The following is a 16,631-nucleotide window of genomic DNA, read 5'->3' as shown; positions in this document are numbered from 1 at the left end:
TCCTCGCTGTGTCTGCGAGGAAGTGTCCTCTACAAGAGAAACTTTGTGAACAGCGAGACAAAGTTTTTACTTGTCGTACCCACAGCTATGCGAGAAGAAATTTTGCACGCATGTCATGATGAACCGACATCTGGACACATGGGCGTGAGCCGTACATTCGCCAGGATTCGTCTGAAGTACTACTGGCCTAAGTTATTAGCATCAGTGCAGCACTATGTCAAGACTTGTCGCGAGTGTCAAATGCGCAAGACTCCATCCATAAAACCGGCAGGCCTCCTCCAGCCAATAGAGCCACCAAAAGCCCCATTCCAACAAGTTGGTATGGACCTCCATGGACCCTTCCCAACATAATCTTTAGGCAAAAAGTGGATAGTTGTGGCCATGGACTATCTGACCCGTTACGCAGAAACTGATTCCCTGTACAGTGCAACGGCTGTCGAAGTAGCAAAATTCTTTGTCAACAATATCGTGCTCAGGCATGGCGCTCCCACAGTTGTTATTACCGATCGTGGAACAGCCTTTGCTGCGGACCTAATGAAATGCTTGTTGCAAATGACACATACTGATCATAGGAGAGCTACGGCGTACCACCCTCAGACAAACGGTTGAAAATAGGCTGTGGGACGAAATTTTGCTGTACATCACCTTCGCATATAATACGGCCATTCGAGAAACAATACGAGTCGCCCTGTTTGAACTTGTATTCGGCCGAGCAGTAACCACAACTTTGGATGCTATGTTGCCGTTAGATGAAGTAAACAATAACTCATCCGACCTAGATGATTTCTTGCAAAGAGCCGAGGAGTCACGACAGATGGTAAGGTACCGAATACGCCGTCAACAACGCATAGACTCCAGCCGGTACAACCAGCACCGTAGTGAAGCTCATTATCAGACTGGTGACAAGGTGTGGGTATGGACCCCAGTGCGATGCCGTGAACTGTCTGAAAAGCTTCTCTGCCGATACTTCAACCCGTACGAAATACTTCATCATAAAAGCGACATCACTTACGAAGTGAAATCTGCTGGACACGAGAGCCCAAGACGGCGCAACTCCATGGAAGTTGTGCATGTTGTCCGCATGAAACCCTACCACGTGAGGTAATGAACAAAAAAAAAAAGTGAGAGCCCACAGGAACCCCTACTTCCTCTCACGCATCGGGCCGATGCGGTAAAGAGGGGGAGGGGGGACATTGCCGCGACAACTTGGTCACATTCAAGTTGCACGCCCTTCGTATTGGACATTGTGCACGCCGTACTGTGGTGTTGTTCAGCAACAACAGGCAACGGTCTTCGTGGCGCGTGTAGTCAGTTGGACCCGGCTCGCATGCGCCACGCGCACGAGGTATCACGCGAGAAGAAAGAAGATGGTTTGAGGCCAGTTTTAGAACTTGACTGCCGGGAATTTCTTCACGACCGCAGTGACTTTTAGTTGTGGGCACAGGTTCGCCCTTAATAAATATCATTGTTTTGTTAACCTGTGCTCCTCAACATCGTTACAATATGTTTAAGAGGAAGCTTTTGCTCGGGCCCAACTCCGATGCAGCCTATTCAAATACATGTAAAATGCAGAAACGCATTCCTGAGATAACCCCTGAGGTATCACGCGAGAAGAAAGAAGACGGTTTAAGGCCAGTTTTAGAACGTGACTGCCAGGAATTTCTTCACGACCACAGTGACTTTTAGTTGTGGGCACAGGTTCACCCTTAATAAATATCATTGTTTTGTTAACCTGTGTTCCTCAACATCGCTACAATATGTTTAAGAGGAAGCTTTTGCTCGGGCCCAACTCCGATGCAGCCTATTCAAATACATGTAAAATGCAGAAACGCATTCCTGAGATAACCCCTGAGGTATCACGCGAGAAGAAAGAAGACTGTTTAAGGCCAGTTTTAGAACGTGACTGCCAGGAATTTCTTCACGACCACAGTGACTTTTAGTTGTGGGCACAGGTTCGCCCTTAATAAATATCATTGTTTTGTTAACCTTTGTTCCTCAACATCATTACAATATGTTTAAGAGGAAGCTTTAGCTCGGGCCCAACTCCGATGCAGCCTATTCAAATACATGTAAAATGCAGAAACGCATTCCTGAGATAACCCCTGGACCGATTTTAATTCAATTTGTTGCATCTGAGAGAGAAAGTTAAGGTCTAGCGACTTTGGAAACAGAATTTCAATTTCGGCCCCGAATTTTGTTACAGATATTTTCAAAAGTTCAAAAGTTCGAAAAAGATAGAAGCATGATGTTTACAAATTAATAGCTCTTCATCAAAAACAGACATCGCTGGTCTGTAAGCGGCATCTATTAGAACGTTCAAGGCGGACAAATTCAATATGTCAATTTATATCTTTCGTGAATTCATTACATTGTGTACAAGGGTTCTGCAAAAGCCGTATTTCCATATTACTACATTTTTTGACATTCATGTGTAACATATCAATTTTGTCTACTTTAGATGTGCAATTAGGTGCAGTTCACAGAATTGTGATATCATTTTTCATTTCTGAATTACGGTGTTTTAAGCTTGATAATTTCGTTTTCTGAAAATTTCCTATTTTTGCTAATCTTTAGTAAAAAAATTGATGACCTAAATCAATAATTCGAAATGAACAGTCACTAGATTCTAAGTTTTACTTTTAAATGCAACAAACCTCGTTAAATTTGGTGCAGTAGTTGCCGAGAAAAACAAATTCTCCTTTTACATGTATTTAGATAGGGGCACCCGAGCTAAAGCTTTCTCTTAATATTGGAATGTTTCAGTGCTATTCACCACTCCAGAAACTGCAATAAGTTTTTCTGGCAGCTGTTTTTCCAAGCGAATGAGAGCTACAAACAGTATTGCACAACACTTTACCACAATAGTTGAATTTAGAGCTTGGGTTCTGCCATACACTTAATTTGCTGTCCGAAGCTGCTGCATCACCCCATCATATTGGACCTTATTCTTTCTTGTTGTGTTGTGTGGTGTATCTATTTATGCCCTATGATTGTTTTCACCCCCCCTCCTCCCCTTTCCTTTTCAACAGGTTGTGCATTGTGGTTGAGATCTTTCGAGAACCGCAAGGAAGTAATTTTTATACCTTATGAACATGAGAACAGGTACATACCAGCTGTTGAAGGCTTCATCGCATTTTGGACTTACATAATAATTCTACAGGTAAGTGCAGTATTCATGCTGCATGTTATTAGATTCAGAATGTATCAATGTCACAGTATATTGCTACGGCACGTGAGACTGTATATTCAGTTTTGTTAAAGAGCCGAGTTCTCTCATTTTGTCCAGACATTGCTATTAGCTGAATTTAGTTTTCTTGCACCAAGGATCTCTTTTCTTCACACTACATGTGGGTGCGATGCATCGAAGCACTGCAACTGCCAGCAGGTCACTGCAGCCTTGTGCACAGGAAAAAGCAGGCATTTAATAAGGCTGTATTTGCTAGCATTGGTGGATATTTATAAGCATGTTTGTAAACATCCATCATCATAAATACATTTTAACTAACCTTTTTAAACAATGCAATTTATGTTGAGCTACTAAGCACGAGGTCACGGGATCGAATCCCGGCCTTGGCGACCACATTTCGGTGGGGGCGAAATGTGAAAACACCCGTGTGCTTAGATTTAGGTGCACGTTAAAGAACCCCAGTGATACAAATTTCCGGAGTCCCCTACTATGGCATGCCTCATAATCAGAAAGTGGTCTTGGCACGTAAAACCACATAATTTTATTTTTTTAATGCAATTTACCATTTAAAAGTACCTCTATGAACATGGAAAATCCCTTTTGATGAACTTGTTTAAGAGCAATTTTCGAACGCTTTAGAAAACGTTGAGAGGTATATTCATACTGAAGTTCATTGTTATAAGTATGGCGTAATGCAAATAACTTACAGAAGCTAAACATTTCGACAGAATTACCTGTCTGGTTAGGAAAATGTATTAGCACTTTGGGAGTGACTCCAACCAAATAAGCATGTTTATTAGCTCGACGTTTCAGAGCCCATTCGGCTCCTTCTTCAGGCGGTATTCTTCGGAGGTGGCGATGTGCAGCTTTTAAAAGGTCCTTCGTAAAAAAAGGAGGGGAGAGTATGGAAGGTGGGGAAGCACTTGACCGGGAACCTTTTCTTGAGAGATAGGAAGGGCAAAAGGATGGGATGGCTGCAGCGATGCTAGTCAGCTGGGATGACCAATGTTGGGGGTGCTTGGCCAGTGGGAACGCCATTGAAAGGGGCAGGAAGGGGGGATGGGGAGTACACACATTTTGGTATTGGTGACCTAGAGCTAGGATCTACCTGGCTGGGTGTCTTTTCTTTTTTTCGTCGTGTCGCCAAGGCCATGGATATACACAGAGGGTAGGTTGCTCTTCACGCAGTTTATATTACCTGCCGTATTCTGAATGTGCCATGACTCCAGTAGCAGCCTTTCTTGCGAATTGGTCTCTGTTTGAAGGATTTTAGTTTCTTGGAAAGCAATGCTGTCCTTCCAGTGAGTGGTGATGTAATCTGGTGCAAGTATGTGGATAGCGATTGCAGTGGGGAGCATGAAAAGTCTACGATCGGCCGTAAGGGGATTCCAGGTTTATGGAGTTTTGGCAAGCCATAAAAAGCTGGGGTGGATCCATTCCTACACATTAATTTTAAGTAAAGATCTTGAGAATTTGGGTGGCTAAAGAATATTTCGACCAGCATCTTGTTCAGTACTGATTGGGTTCTCTTGATTCTCATGGTGGGGTCCTTCTTTAGCTTCCCATAGTGTTGGCTGTTAAGTAGGGTGGACGTATCTTCCTCATAGTCCTGTATGTTCAAAACAACTGTTGAGTTGCCCTTGTCTGCCAGTAGGATTACAATGTTTGTATCTTCTTTCAGTATTCTCAGTGCTCTTATTTCATTGAAAGACAAGTTTCGTTCTCTTCTACGGTTGTTATTGGACTTTATTATGCCGGTTGCTTTCAGTCAGACCTGTTCCCGCACTTTGGGGTCCAGTTGCTGGATGCCACTCTCCAGGGCGGCGGCCATCTTGGGGAGAAGGGGGAGGTTATCTGTGGTAGCATTGCATTTTTGTGACCTTTTGCCAGGATTGAAGTTTCTTCTGTTGTGAGCTTCCTTGATGATAAACCGGTTACTGTGTGTTAGTCTAACACTCCTGATTCCGCGGTTCATTTGAATAAGGAAGAGAGTTTCTTCTGCGTTTCATGATGTTTCATTAATAAAAGTTCGGCCCCATGGTTCCCCTCTCGTTCATTACATAACGAGGGTCTCGAATCCGGTGACATCGATGCCTTCAGATAGCATGTGTGGGTTTATTGACCAGTTTCCTTCACCTAAAAAGATCACATACCCATGAGACCAATGGCAGAAAGGATGTTCCACATCCGCCGCCAAAGTTTGTGAGTGGTGGCGCTGGCTAACACTCCCCGGGGTGGGTTCTAGTAGTAAAACATAAATACCCCAGAAAGTGGATGGGAAAATGGCACCGCGGTAGCTCAGTTAGTAAGAGCATCGCACAGGTAATGTGAAGACATGGGATTGTTCCCGACCTGTGGCCAGTTGTTTTTCAACCATTCACATTTCCATTAATTTATCATTTCTCTAATTCAATTAGTAAGTACAAGTTATTTCCTTTGTTGTCCTTGGTGTCTTTGTTTGTTGGCTTCTTATGATATTATTACGATATCATTGAGATATGCTCAAGAGACGAGCCGCTGCGAGAGTGACGACGAAGGGGGTCTGTGCCCTTGGTGCGAGTGAGTGTCAGCCTGGCTGTCTGGCTCCAGTGTAAACAGCCTGTAAATAGCCTCTTTCGTCTGTGTCTTTCCACACGTAACATTCTGGTGGAGGTTAGCGATCCCTGTCCTCACCACGGAACTCCGAAGTGGTCGGTACATTGAGCTTCTCACCATGCCTCCCGGTGACGAGACCGCCTCTGCAACAGCTTCAGCTTGTCCGACTGCTCCAGTCGTCACGGTTGCCCAACATTGTGACCCTGGTGTGTTCTCTGGCCTGGAGGGACAGGACGTTGATGAATGGATCAAGCTCTATGAACACGCCAGTGCTAATAACAGGTGGGACCCAACGATTATGCTCGCCAATGTCACCTTTTATCTCGGTGGCACCCCACGTGTGGGGAACCAAACGCATGACGATAAGATAACCAGTTGGGACAGTTTCAAAGAAAAGCTACAGGAAGTGTTCAGCGACCCAATTGGGTGCAAGGTTGCCATGAGAAAGGCTCTTGCGTCTCATGTTCAAACATCTACAGAGCCGTATGTTTCATACATCCTTGACGTCTTGGCTCTATGCCTCAAAGCTGACGATACTATGTCTGAAGCAGATAAAGTGGCACATGTGCTAAAAGGCATCACCGACGACACTTTCAATTTGCTTGTTTTCGGCAACGTCTCTACTATCGACGGCATCATAAAAGAATGCCGTCGCCTTGAACAAGCTAAGAGTCGCCGTATCACACACCACATCACGCGGCTACCCAACACTGCTGCTACGTCGGCATGTGAGGGTCGACCGTGCCAGATCGCCACCTGTGACGACGTAACCCGTATTGTTCTGCACGAGCTCGAGGCCATCTGTTCGCCAGCTTTCTCCGTGACACCTCCCGATCCGCCAGCAACCATGATTGCGATGATTCGGGCCGTCGTCAGACAGGAATTTGAGAACATGGGTCTGAACTTCCGTGTCTTCAATGTCTCAACCCAGCGTTCCCCAGTTCTCTAGCAGCCCTCCTCGTCCCCGGCAGTCCTTTCCTGCCACATCTTACCGCAACCCGTCCGAATGGCGTACCCCTGTCGATAGGCCGATCTGCTTCCACTGCTGTCGCATCGGCCACGTCACTCGTCACTGCCGTAACCGATGGCCACCACCTCCTCGGACATACGCCGCCACTTATTCCCGCACCTTTGGACCTTCTGTTCCCTATGCCACCCACCATGAACCCACTGCCGCTGATGCTCCTGCTCCGAACCTTCACTACAGCCGCTCATCCTCACCTCGACGCCATCAGTCTCGTTCGCCCCGACCCCGTCGCTTCTCTTCGTCGCCTATCAAACCAAATCAAATCTTTATTTTCCACCATGTACATTACAGATGGAGGACAATGGAAAAAAAGCTGCCAGTAGGTGGCTTGACAAGTCTGCAGCCACGCCTCCCGGATCCAGCCGGAAAGTAGGCACTGCAGCTTCTGGAGGTGAAGCTGCATTGTCGACCCTGCACTGAAATCCACTGCTCACGTTACCTATGAACCAAAACCTTCTTGACTTTGACGGCTATCCTGTCACGGCACTCATCGATAGAAGAGCACATCTTTCTATTATGAGTGCTGCCTTTCGACGACAACTGAACAAGCTCCTCACCCCAGCGTCTGCACGCTTCATCCGCGTTGCTGATGGCGGTACTGTGCCTACCATCGGCATGTGTACAGCAAGTGTCAGCATCGCCGGCCGCCACACTCCTGTCCTCTTTACCGTGATTGGTTCATTGCCCCCACGACCTAATTCTCAGCCTCGATTTTCTCTCTGCGCATTCTGCTCTTATTGACTGCTCTGCCCTTCACCTTGAGTTGCCGATTCTCGCAAAACCTTCTGACGCACCCCAGTGCCGCTTATGCCCCACCGGCTTTCTTCGCCTGCCGCCAAAGTCAATAGCCTATATTGAACTGTTGTCTTCCCCACCAGTTCCTGATGATGAGTACCTCGTCACTCCTCTGCCCAACATTCCACTACAGTATGACGCTACTGTACCTCACAGTATACTTACTATTACTGCGAGCCACACTCGCATGCTATCTTTAACTTTGGAATGACAAAGCAGATTCTACCGCAAGGTATTTGCCTTGCTAACGTTGATTGTCTCGGCGACCATCATGTGGTAGCTTTACCGACCGATGCTTCTTGAGAGCTTAGCAGGCCCCTCACGCCAGCCTCAGGTGTCGATCCCAACATAAAGAAAATGGTTGTGACGGACCTGTCCTCTGTGCAGGCTGAAGACCTTTGCCAAGTATTATCGTCCTACCGAGATATTTTCGACTTCGACGATCGCCCTTTAGGCCGGACACTCGCGGTCAAGCATCGGATTCTTACTGGCGATGCTATGCCTATTCACCGACGACCATATCGAGTTTCTGCATCAGAATGCCGAGTAATTCAAAGTGAAGTGAATAAAAATGCTAGATAAAAACATCATTGAGCCTTCTTCGAGTCCCTGGGCATCACCTGTGGTGTTGGTTAAGAAGGACGGCACGTGGCGGTTCTGTGTAGACTATCATCATCGGAACAACATTACTAAGAAGGACGTCTACCCGCTCCCACGTATAGACGACGCCCTTGACTGCCTGCACAGTTCCAGCTATTTCTCGTCTATTGATCTTCGTTCGGGATACTGGCAGATTGCTGTTGGCGATATGGACAGAGCAAAAACCGCGTTCATCACACCTGATGGCCTATACCAACTTAAAGTAATGCCGTTTGGATTATGCAGCGCCCCTGCCACCTTTGAGCGTATGATGGACTCCTTGCTCCAAGGTTTCAAATGGTCCACATGTCCCTGCTACCTCAACAACATCATCGTCTTCTTGCCAACGCTCGACACTCACCTTGAGCGTCTAACAACTATACTTGATGTATTTCGAAAGGCGAAGCTGCAACTTAACTCGTCCGAATGTCGTTTTGGCCGCCGCCAAATTACTGTTCTGGGCCACCTCGTTGACGCTTCTGGAATACAGCCTATCCCGACAAAACTCGCGCTGTCCGAGACTTTCAGATTCTGAAGACAGCCGCAGATGTTCGCAGTTTTGTAGGGCTATGCTCGTACATTCGTCATTTTGTTAGATATTTTGCGGCAATTGCTAGACCCCTCACTAATTTTTTGAAGAAAGGCGTACAATCCTTGTGGGGTACTTCAGAAGCCACTGCCTTCTCTCGTCTCGTCACTCTTCTCACCTCACCGCCCATTCTCACCCACTTCGACCCTGATGCCCCTACAGAATTGCGTACAGATGCCAGCGTTCATGGCGTAGCTGCCGTCTTAGCCCACCGTAAGCGTGGCCAAGATAGCGTTATTGCTTATGCGAGCCGCCTCCTAGCACAATCGGAGCGCAACTATTCCATTACGGAATGAGAATGCCTTGCTGTTGTCTGCGCGGTTGCAAAGTCCCTTCCTTACCTTTACAGTTGCCCTTTTTCCGTAGTCACTGACCATCATGCTCTCTGCTGGTTCTCATCACTAAAAGATCCTACAGGCCGGCTTGGTCGATAGACTTAGAGGCTACAAGAATTTTCATATTCCGTGGTGTACAAGTCTGGCCGCCTGCACCGAGACGCTGACAGCTTGTCGCTTTACCCTGTTAACGACTCTTGACTCCTCCAATATTGCCAGTACTGCTTGCATGTTCTCTCTATCACAGCTCCTTTATTTCGCCAACGAGCAACATCGTGACGCCTACATCAGAGCACTCTTCGACCGTTTTGAACACTCTCCGGCCTATGCTACTCTACGCCTCTTTGTCCTCCGCGACGGTACTCTGTACCGTCGTAACCTTCATTTGGACGGCTCTGAGTTCCTACTTGTAATACCTAAACACCTCCGCTCAACCGTTCTAGAAGAGCTTTACGACGCACCAACGGCAGGACACCTCGGTGTACCTCGAACCTATGACCGTGTATATCGCCGTTTTTTCTGGCCGAGCCTTGCCCATTCCGTATGATGTTACGTCGCCGCTTGTGAACTTTGCCAATGACGCAAGAAGTCTTCCCAGCTCCCCGCTGGTTACCTGCAGCCACTCGACAACCCTGCCGAGCCCTTCCATTGTGTCGGCTTAGACCTTCTCGGCCCATTTCCGGAATCTACATCAGGAAACAAGTGGGTTGCAGTCGTGGCAGACTACGCACCCCGCTATGCTGTAAACCGCGCTCTTCGGACCAGTTGCGCAACTGATGTTGCGGACTTCCTCCTACGTGATATCATTTTAATGCATGGTGCTCCACGTCAATTGCTAACAGACTGTGGCCGTACGTTTTTGGCCAAAATCATTGACGACATCATGCATGCCTGCTCAATACAGCATAAATTTACCACTTCCTACCACCCTCAAACAAATGGCCTCACTAAGCGTTTGAACCGCACCCTTACAGACATGCTATCCAAATATGTTTCAGACGACCACCGTGACTGGGACCTGGCTCTACCTTACATTATCTTTGCTTACAACTCTTCCCATCTCGAAACTGCTGGCTTTTCCCCGTTTTACCTCTTGTATGGCCAAGGACCGATGCTACCACTGAACACTGTGCTTCCGTCCACCACAGCTTCAACTAGCGATTATGCCCATGATGCAATCGCCCATGCTGACCATGCTCGCCAACTTGCGTGTGCTCGTCTACAAGTGTCTCAAGACAAACAGAAGCAACGCTATGACCTCCGTCACCGTGATGTCCATTTTGTGCCTGGGACCTTCATATTGCTTTGGTCACCATCGCGTAAAGTTGGCCTTTGTGAAAAACTGCTTTCCTGTTACACAGGCCCATATCGCATGCTCTGCCAAGTGACCGATGTCACCTATGAAATCGTTCTAGCCAGGCCCACTACGTCCTGCGCTATGACAACCAGTAACATTGTCCACGTCACCCAACTCAAGCCCTGCAACTCTCCATGCGCCTTGGATAATTAACAGCACCATGACAGCGCTTTGTCGCCGGGGGGGTAGTATGACGATATCATCGAGAGATGCTCAAGAGACGAGCCGCCGCAAGAATGACGATGAAAGGGGTCTGTGCCCTTGGTGCGAGCGAGTGTCGGCCTGGCTGTCTGGCGCCAGTGTAAATAGCCTGTAAATAGACTCTTTCGTCTGTGTCTTTCCACACGTAACAATATGATTAATAAAAATTGGGGCTCCTCGGTTCCCTTTCTTCTCATATGTGACATACAAGCCTTTCAAAAATGCATCGATATTGTCGCATGGTAACCGGATTGTCATTATGATGAAGTTGTTGCTTGGTATGAGATGCACCTACTGTATTTGAAGTTTCTTAACGTTGTTGTCAACTCAGCAAAAGAGACCTGTTGAATCATATTGCTCAAATTATGTGAATAGTGTTGTGCACTCCATAGTAATTGCTGGAGCTTGTGCACGTTCGAAAATGTACCAAGTCCTGACTTGATGACAATGACATCTGATGACAATACTCACCAGCAAAAGATAAAACAACATATGCATTGCAATACTTCCAATAATTTCTTTCAAAATAATGCCCTTATGCCCACATCATTTGGTCAGTCTAGGCTCATTTTAAACCCGCCTTCTGTATAAAAGTCTTCCTTTTTCTTTTTACAAATTTAAGATTGCCAAACAATAATATTAATTGATTGAAACAAGCCATTATTATTGTTGTGAAGCTTGTTACACCTTAGAGAAAGTACGTCGTGTAGAATAAGTACAGTGAGACATCATTATAACAATCTGATGCATTGATAACCTTGTTATATGCAATATTCGTTATAAGCATGTATTGTTTACATGCTGACATCAGCGGAAAAAATGCCTATATTTATTTCGTTATGCCAGATAATTCGTTATGCACATGTTTGTTATATTGAGGTTCGACTGTACTACATATGATCGGTTGGAAGGCACTATTTTCAAATGATAATTTCGATAATACGTTAGAATAGCAGCTTGGGCTTTTTGGTTTTCTATCCTGGTGTTAACAGCGCAAAATGTAGACGAGAGATGAGACAAGAAGACGACACCACAAGCGCTGACTTTCAACAACGTTTATATTGAAAGAAACACGGCTTCTTATACCACTGCCCACATGTGTCGCAGTCACATGATCGCACATCATGTGAAAACACGGCCTTTTTTTTTTTTCCCCACTTAAGATAGTGGTTGTACCTACAAAAGCTGAAGTTCTTTTTTTGTCAGTAACAAGGACGGCGTGCTAATCCATTGTTCATGAAGTCTGGTAATCTTGGCTGCTTCAATTATCTCCCGGACCAGCTGGTCATTGTGTTTCTTCAGTACTTGTGTGGGCAATGGTATAAGAAGCCGTGTTTCTTTCAAAATAAACGTTGTTGAAAGTCGGCGCTTGTGGTGTCGTGTTCTCGTCTCGTCTCTCGTCTACATTTTGCGCTGTTAACACCAGGATAATACGTTGCAATTGCTGAAAAAATTGTTTCTCGAATAGTAGACTGCTTTTGAGGTGAATTTGAAGTGACCTTGAAAATCAGTTCATCTTATCAGATATTCACGTGAACAGAAGTGCACTGCATTTAACATAAAGGTCGCAACACTGTTCAGATTATTGTGGAGTTTAGCTTAACAAATAATTTTTAGAGGTTGTGTACTCTAAGGGTTATGGTCTTGCAGGTGCTTTACTACAGAACATACTTTTGTAAGGCATTTACTGTCATTCTGACCTTGTCATTGATTTCAGGTGATGATACCACTGTCGCTGTATGTCTCGATCGAGATCATCAAGCTCGGTCAAGTGTTTCACATTCACGAAGACATCGAGCTTTTTGACGAGCGATCAAACCGGCGCCTCGAGTGCCGTGCTTTGAACATTCCCGAGGAGCTGGGCCAAGTGCATTACATATTTTCAGACAAGACAGGAACTCTCACCGAGAACCACATGGTGTTCCGGCGCTGCACCATTGGTGGCAGAGATTACAATCACCTTCACCCTAGCGTTTCTGAAGGTATGCACTAAGGCTGCTTCTGGATTTAAAGTTGCTGGCATTCATAATTTTGTAGAGACATTGTACACATGTCTGACAGCTCTTTAGAAAAATTGGCTCTTACCTCGTATTCTAGCATGTTTTTCACTCAGCCCGCCACCTTGACTCGAGAAAACGGTTGGCAGTGCTGCCCCTTGACAAAAGTAGTCACTGCTCTTCATTGGTGCACCATGGGAATTCTTGACAAAGCCTAGCATCTTTATTAGTTGAGGGGTGGTGCTTTGGTTGACTAGGTTGAGTGGAGGAAGAGCTTCAAGTGGAGGATCGTGTGAGATAAGGGGATTAGAGCCGACAAAGTTGTATCACTCAACAGTGCTACGAGAAGTTCAATGACAGCAAGGAGTGCTTGATAGAGACGCTGTCAGGTGAGAGGCAGTAGAAGTGGTGATTAAAGTCAATGCAGAAGGGGAAGGGCACCACTGTAGAGGTCTGAGAGAGATGATCTCTTGTCAGGGTGAAAGCCAGTCTGCTTCATTTCCTGATGTTTGAGAGACTTTGCCTTTCTCAGCACGGAGGCGCCACCACAGGCTCAAGGAGTTCTTTAGTCTCATTGTCAAAACAGATGATGCTTGTCGAATGCCAGATGTTAAGAAAAATTACGTGTTACAAATGCATCACCTGGTCTTCCATTCTTGCACACTTGTTGCTTAATAATGTGCCAATAACAAGGCGGATAAATATATTTGCTTGTGAGCAAAAATGTTACTAGTCAAGTGGAAATTTTTGAGTATTGTTGAAGTCTTACCTGTGATTTTCAGCAGCATTAATTTATTCATGTTCCCAGCCATAAATACATAGTGAAACAATCTCTGTTTAAGGATTATGCCTAATGGCAATATATTATAGATATTGCAAACTTACATTACTAGCACACAGCTAGGAGGCTTGTAGAAACACTTGAGACGGCGTGTAAGAAACATATTTAATGGCGTTTGGCATGTATATGACTAATGCTCCTTCGTACTAAGCAGTGTATAGTGACAACAGCCATGTATAAATCATAGTGCTGCATACTGCTACATGACAAACACAATATTAAAGTGCCATTCACAGCTTCCACAGTACTGCAGCAAATAAGCTGGCAATAAACAGATTGGTAGAGATACTTTTTTACACTGTCCTAGAGGTCCCTCAACATTGTGGCTCGAGCCTAATTCCGATGCCGCCTATTCAAATAGTACATGTAAAATGCAGAAACATTTTTCTGAGACAACCACTGGGCCGATTTTGATGGAATTTTTCGCACACGAAAGAAAAAGTTAGATTCTGGTGACTGTTGAAGCAGAATATTGGTTTAAGGCCTGGATGTGTTAAGAGGAATTTTCAAGAATTGGCAAGTTTCAAAGAAATAGAAGCAAAACGTTTACAAATTCATAGCTCTGCACCAAGAACCGATATCACAGTTCTGTAAACTGGATCCGTTAGAGCATCCAAAGCGGACAAACTTGATATTTCAATTTATAGTGTATGTGTGCTTGTCACATTGTTTACAAGGGTTTTGCAAAAGTCCTGTTCACATATTAATGGTCTATGTGACAGTCACTATAATACATCAATTTCGTCCACTTTAGATATACTATTAGGTGCAATTTACAGAATTGTGATATTGTTTTTTATTGCTGGGTTAGAGTTGTAAACGTAACAATTTCATTTACAGATCATTTTCGATTTTCAACAATTTTTATTGAAGAATTCACGGCCTAAATCGAGAATTCGCTACCAGCAATCACTAGATTTCAACGTTTTCTTTGAAATACAATAAACCTTGTCAAACTTGGTGCAGTAGTTGCCAAAAAAAAAGAAAATATTTCTATTTTCCTATGTATTTAGATAGGAGCCCCCAAGCTAACAATTCCTCTTAATGTTACTGTGATGCAAGCATAAAAACGTGTTTCTCATTATTTGTCCAAGCTTGCTATTCATGTGTTTTCTTCTTCTAAAAAAAATGCATGCAGGGCAATTACAGTAATTTGTTGCACAAAAGTGTGCCTCTTAGTAAATACTTGTCAGCAGAAACTGTCACAGTTTTCTAACTCGTACTGTTCCTCCTAACCTGTTTTGCAGCTGAGGAAAACGACATCAAAATACGCAGTTACAGCTGTGGCTCCAAGCCATCCAAGGTAAGTAGTTATTGTAATTTCTTATGAAACATGGTCACAGTGCTAAGGAAGATCGTCAGCATCAGCATCATCATCAGCCTATTTTATGTCCACTGCAGGACGAAGGCCTCTCCCTGTGATCTCCATTTACCCCTGTCCTGCACGAAGAGCGATGGAACGAAGAATGCTAGGCATAAAGTTAAGAGACAGAAAGAGAGCAATTTGGATCAGAGAGTGTATAGCCGATATTCTAATTGACATCAAGAGAAAAGAAAAATGGAGCTGGGCAGGTCATGTAATGCGCAGATTAGATAACCGGTGGACGATTAAGGTTACAGAATGGCTGCCAAGAGAAGGGAAGTGCAGTCGAGGACGGCAGAAGACTAGGTGGGGTGGTGAAATTAGGAAATTTGCGGGCACTAGTTGGAATCGGTTGGCGCTAAGGAAGATGAAGACTTAAACGTGAACTGTACGGGACAGGCACTGGGTGCAGTTTGTGTTTATGCGATGGTGGTGGTAGTAATGATGTTGCCACATCTTCATCTTCCTTAGTGCTGTAACCACGTTTTATAATGCCAATAACCAAACTAGCCCAGCTTTCAACATTAGTGTTGTATAAGTTCTCATGTTATTATTGTTTTATATATTATTATAGAAGGAGAAGTAACATTAAGCCTCAAAGAAGCTCAGTTTGAGGTAATAAAGCCTAGTGTATCTTTTGTATGGCGGCAACTAAAAGAAGGTTAGCACTAGTGACTGGTGACTGTAATGCTGAAATTGCAATACACGCCACTGCTGTGCAGGAATAGGCAGATAGCGAGGGTGCTGGGCTCTTGCCATCTTAGCAGCATGGGGGAAGTTGGCAGTTATCTACAGCAGTGTTCAAGCAATCATGAATGTTACGTTCTCTCCATCTGGGTTCACAGCACACACAGCACTGATTTCAAACGAACATAGAGCATTGAACTTCCAACGAACATTTTCAACAACATATTGCAATATAAACACAACAATTTGCAATGATTACATATGTGCACAAGGTCTAATTTTCATTCTGCATTTAGAAAAATATGACTGCTTGGAAATTTAGAAAGATAAAGCATAATACACAATTTTAAGAGAATCTTTGAAGCCACAAACATGAAGATTAGACGAATCCATGTCCTAACCATCGTTCCCATGGTGGCCGAATAACAGCAGTGCCAGAGTTTTTTCTGCTGCCACTGTGCAATCCCATGGTTTCCAAGCGCGTTGTGTTGAAAGGCAATTCCTTCTCTCGCACACAGGATGACACAGTGTTCACGCTGAACCCTCAGCTGCAAAGGGAGCTGTCCAACATGGAGTACCAGCTGCGCATGGATGGGAGTGGCCAGCAGCTGTTCCTGAGCCCTGAGAGCCAGCGAGTGCAGGAGTTCTTTCTCCTTATGGCTACCTGCAACACTGTCATTGTCTCGAAATACCCCCACAAGGACATAGTGAGTACTATCTTTACTCCCTCCCTGCTCCTGATCCAGTACTTTTTTGGAGTATTTCTTTTTGTAGTACCAATTTTTCTGCAGCTTTTTCACAACAGTGGTAATTTGTGTATCGTGTCAACAAAATCATATGGTTCTGTCGCCGAAAGTGTATTGTCGTGGGCTAATGAAATGCAAAAAGCACAATTACAAACACGAACAAAGGAAAATACAGGAATTTCATTGGTAGGTTTCACATGAGGGCATGATTCACCTTACCCTGCTATGAACTTTTTGCTGTGCGTTGAAGTACTGATCAAGCATGCTGATGT

General features: G+C 44.8%; 1 protein-coding gene across 1 annotated transcript in view; it reads left to right on the top strand.

The window, feature by feature from the left end:
* LOC126535958 (phospholipid-transporting ATPase VA-like) overlaps positions 1-16,631 on the top strand; it is a 214,125-nt gene that overhangs the window by 148,824 nt on the left and 48,670 nt on the right. Inside the window, exons 7-10 of the mRNA XM_050182831.3 lie at positions 3,030-3,160; positions 12,443-12,707; positions 14,811-14,866; positions 16,132-16,320. Coding sequence (XP_050038788.1) covers positions 3,030-3,160; positions 12,443-12,707; positions 14,811-14,866; positions 16,132-16,320 — 641 coding nt within the window. The remainder of the gene's footprint in view (positions 1-3,029; positions 3,161-12,442; positions 12,708-14,810; positions 14,867-16,131; positions 16,321-16,631) is intronic.

This window comes from Dermacentor andersoni, chromosome 4 (assembly GCF_023375885.2).
Source record: "Dermacentor andersoni chromosome 4, qqDerAnde1_hic_scaffold, whole genome shotgun sequence".
In the NCBI taxonomy this organism is placed as follows: domain Eukaryota; kingdom Metazoa; phylum Arthropoda; class Arachnida; order Ixodida; family Ixodidae; genus Dermacentor; species Dermacentor andersoni.
The sequence above is the reverse complement of the archived record's forward strand: the minus strand, read 5'-3'. Positions and strand labels throughout refer to the sequence as shown.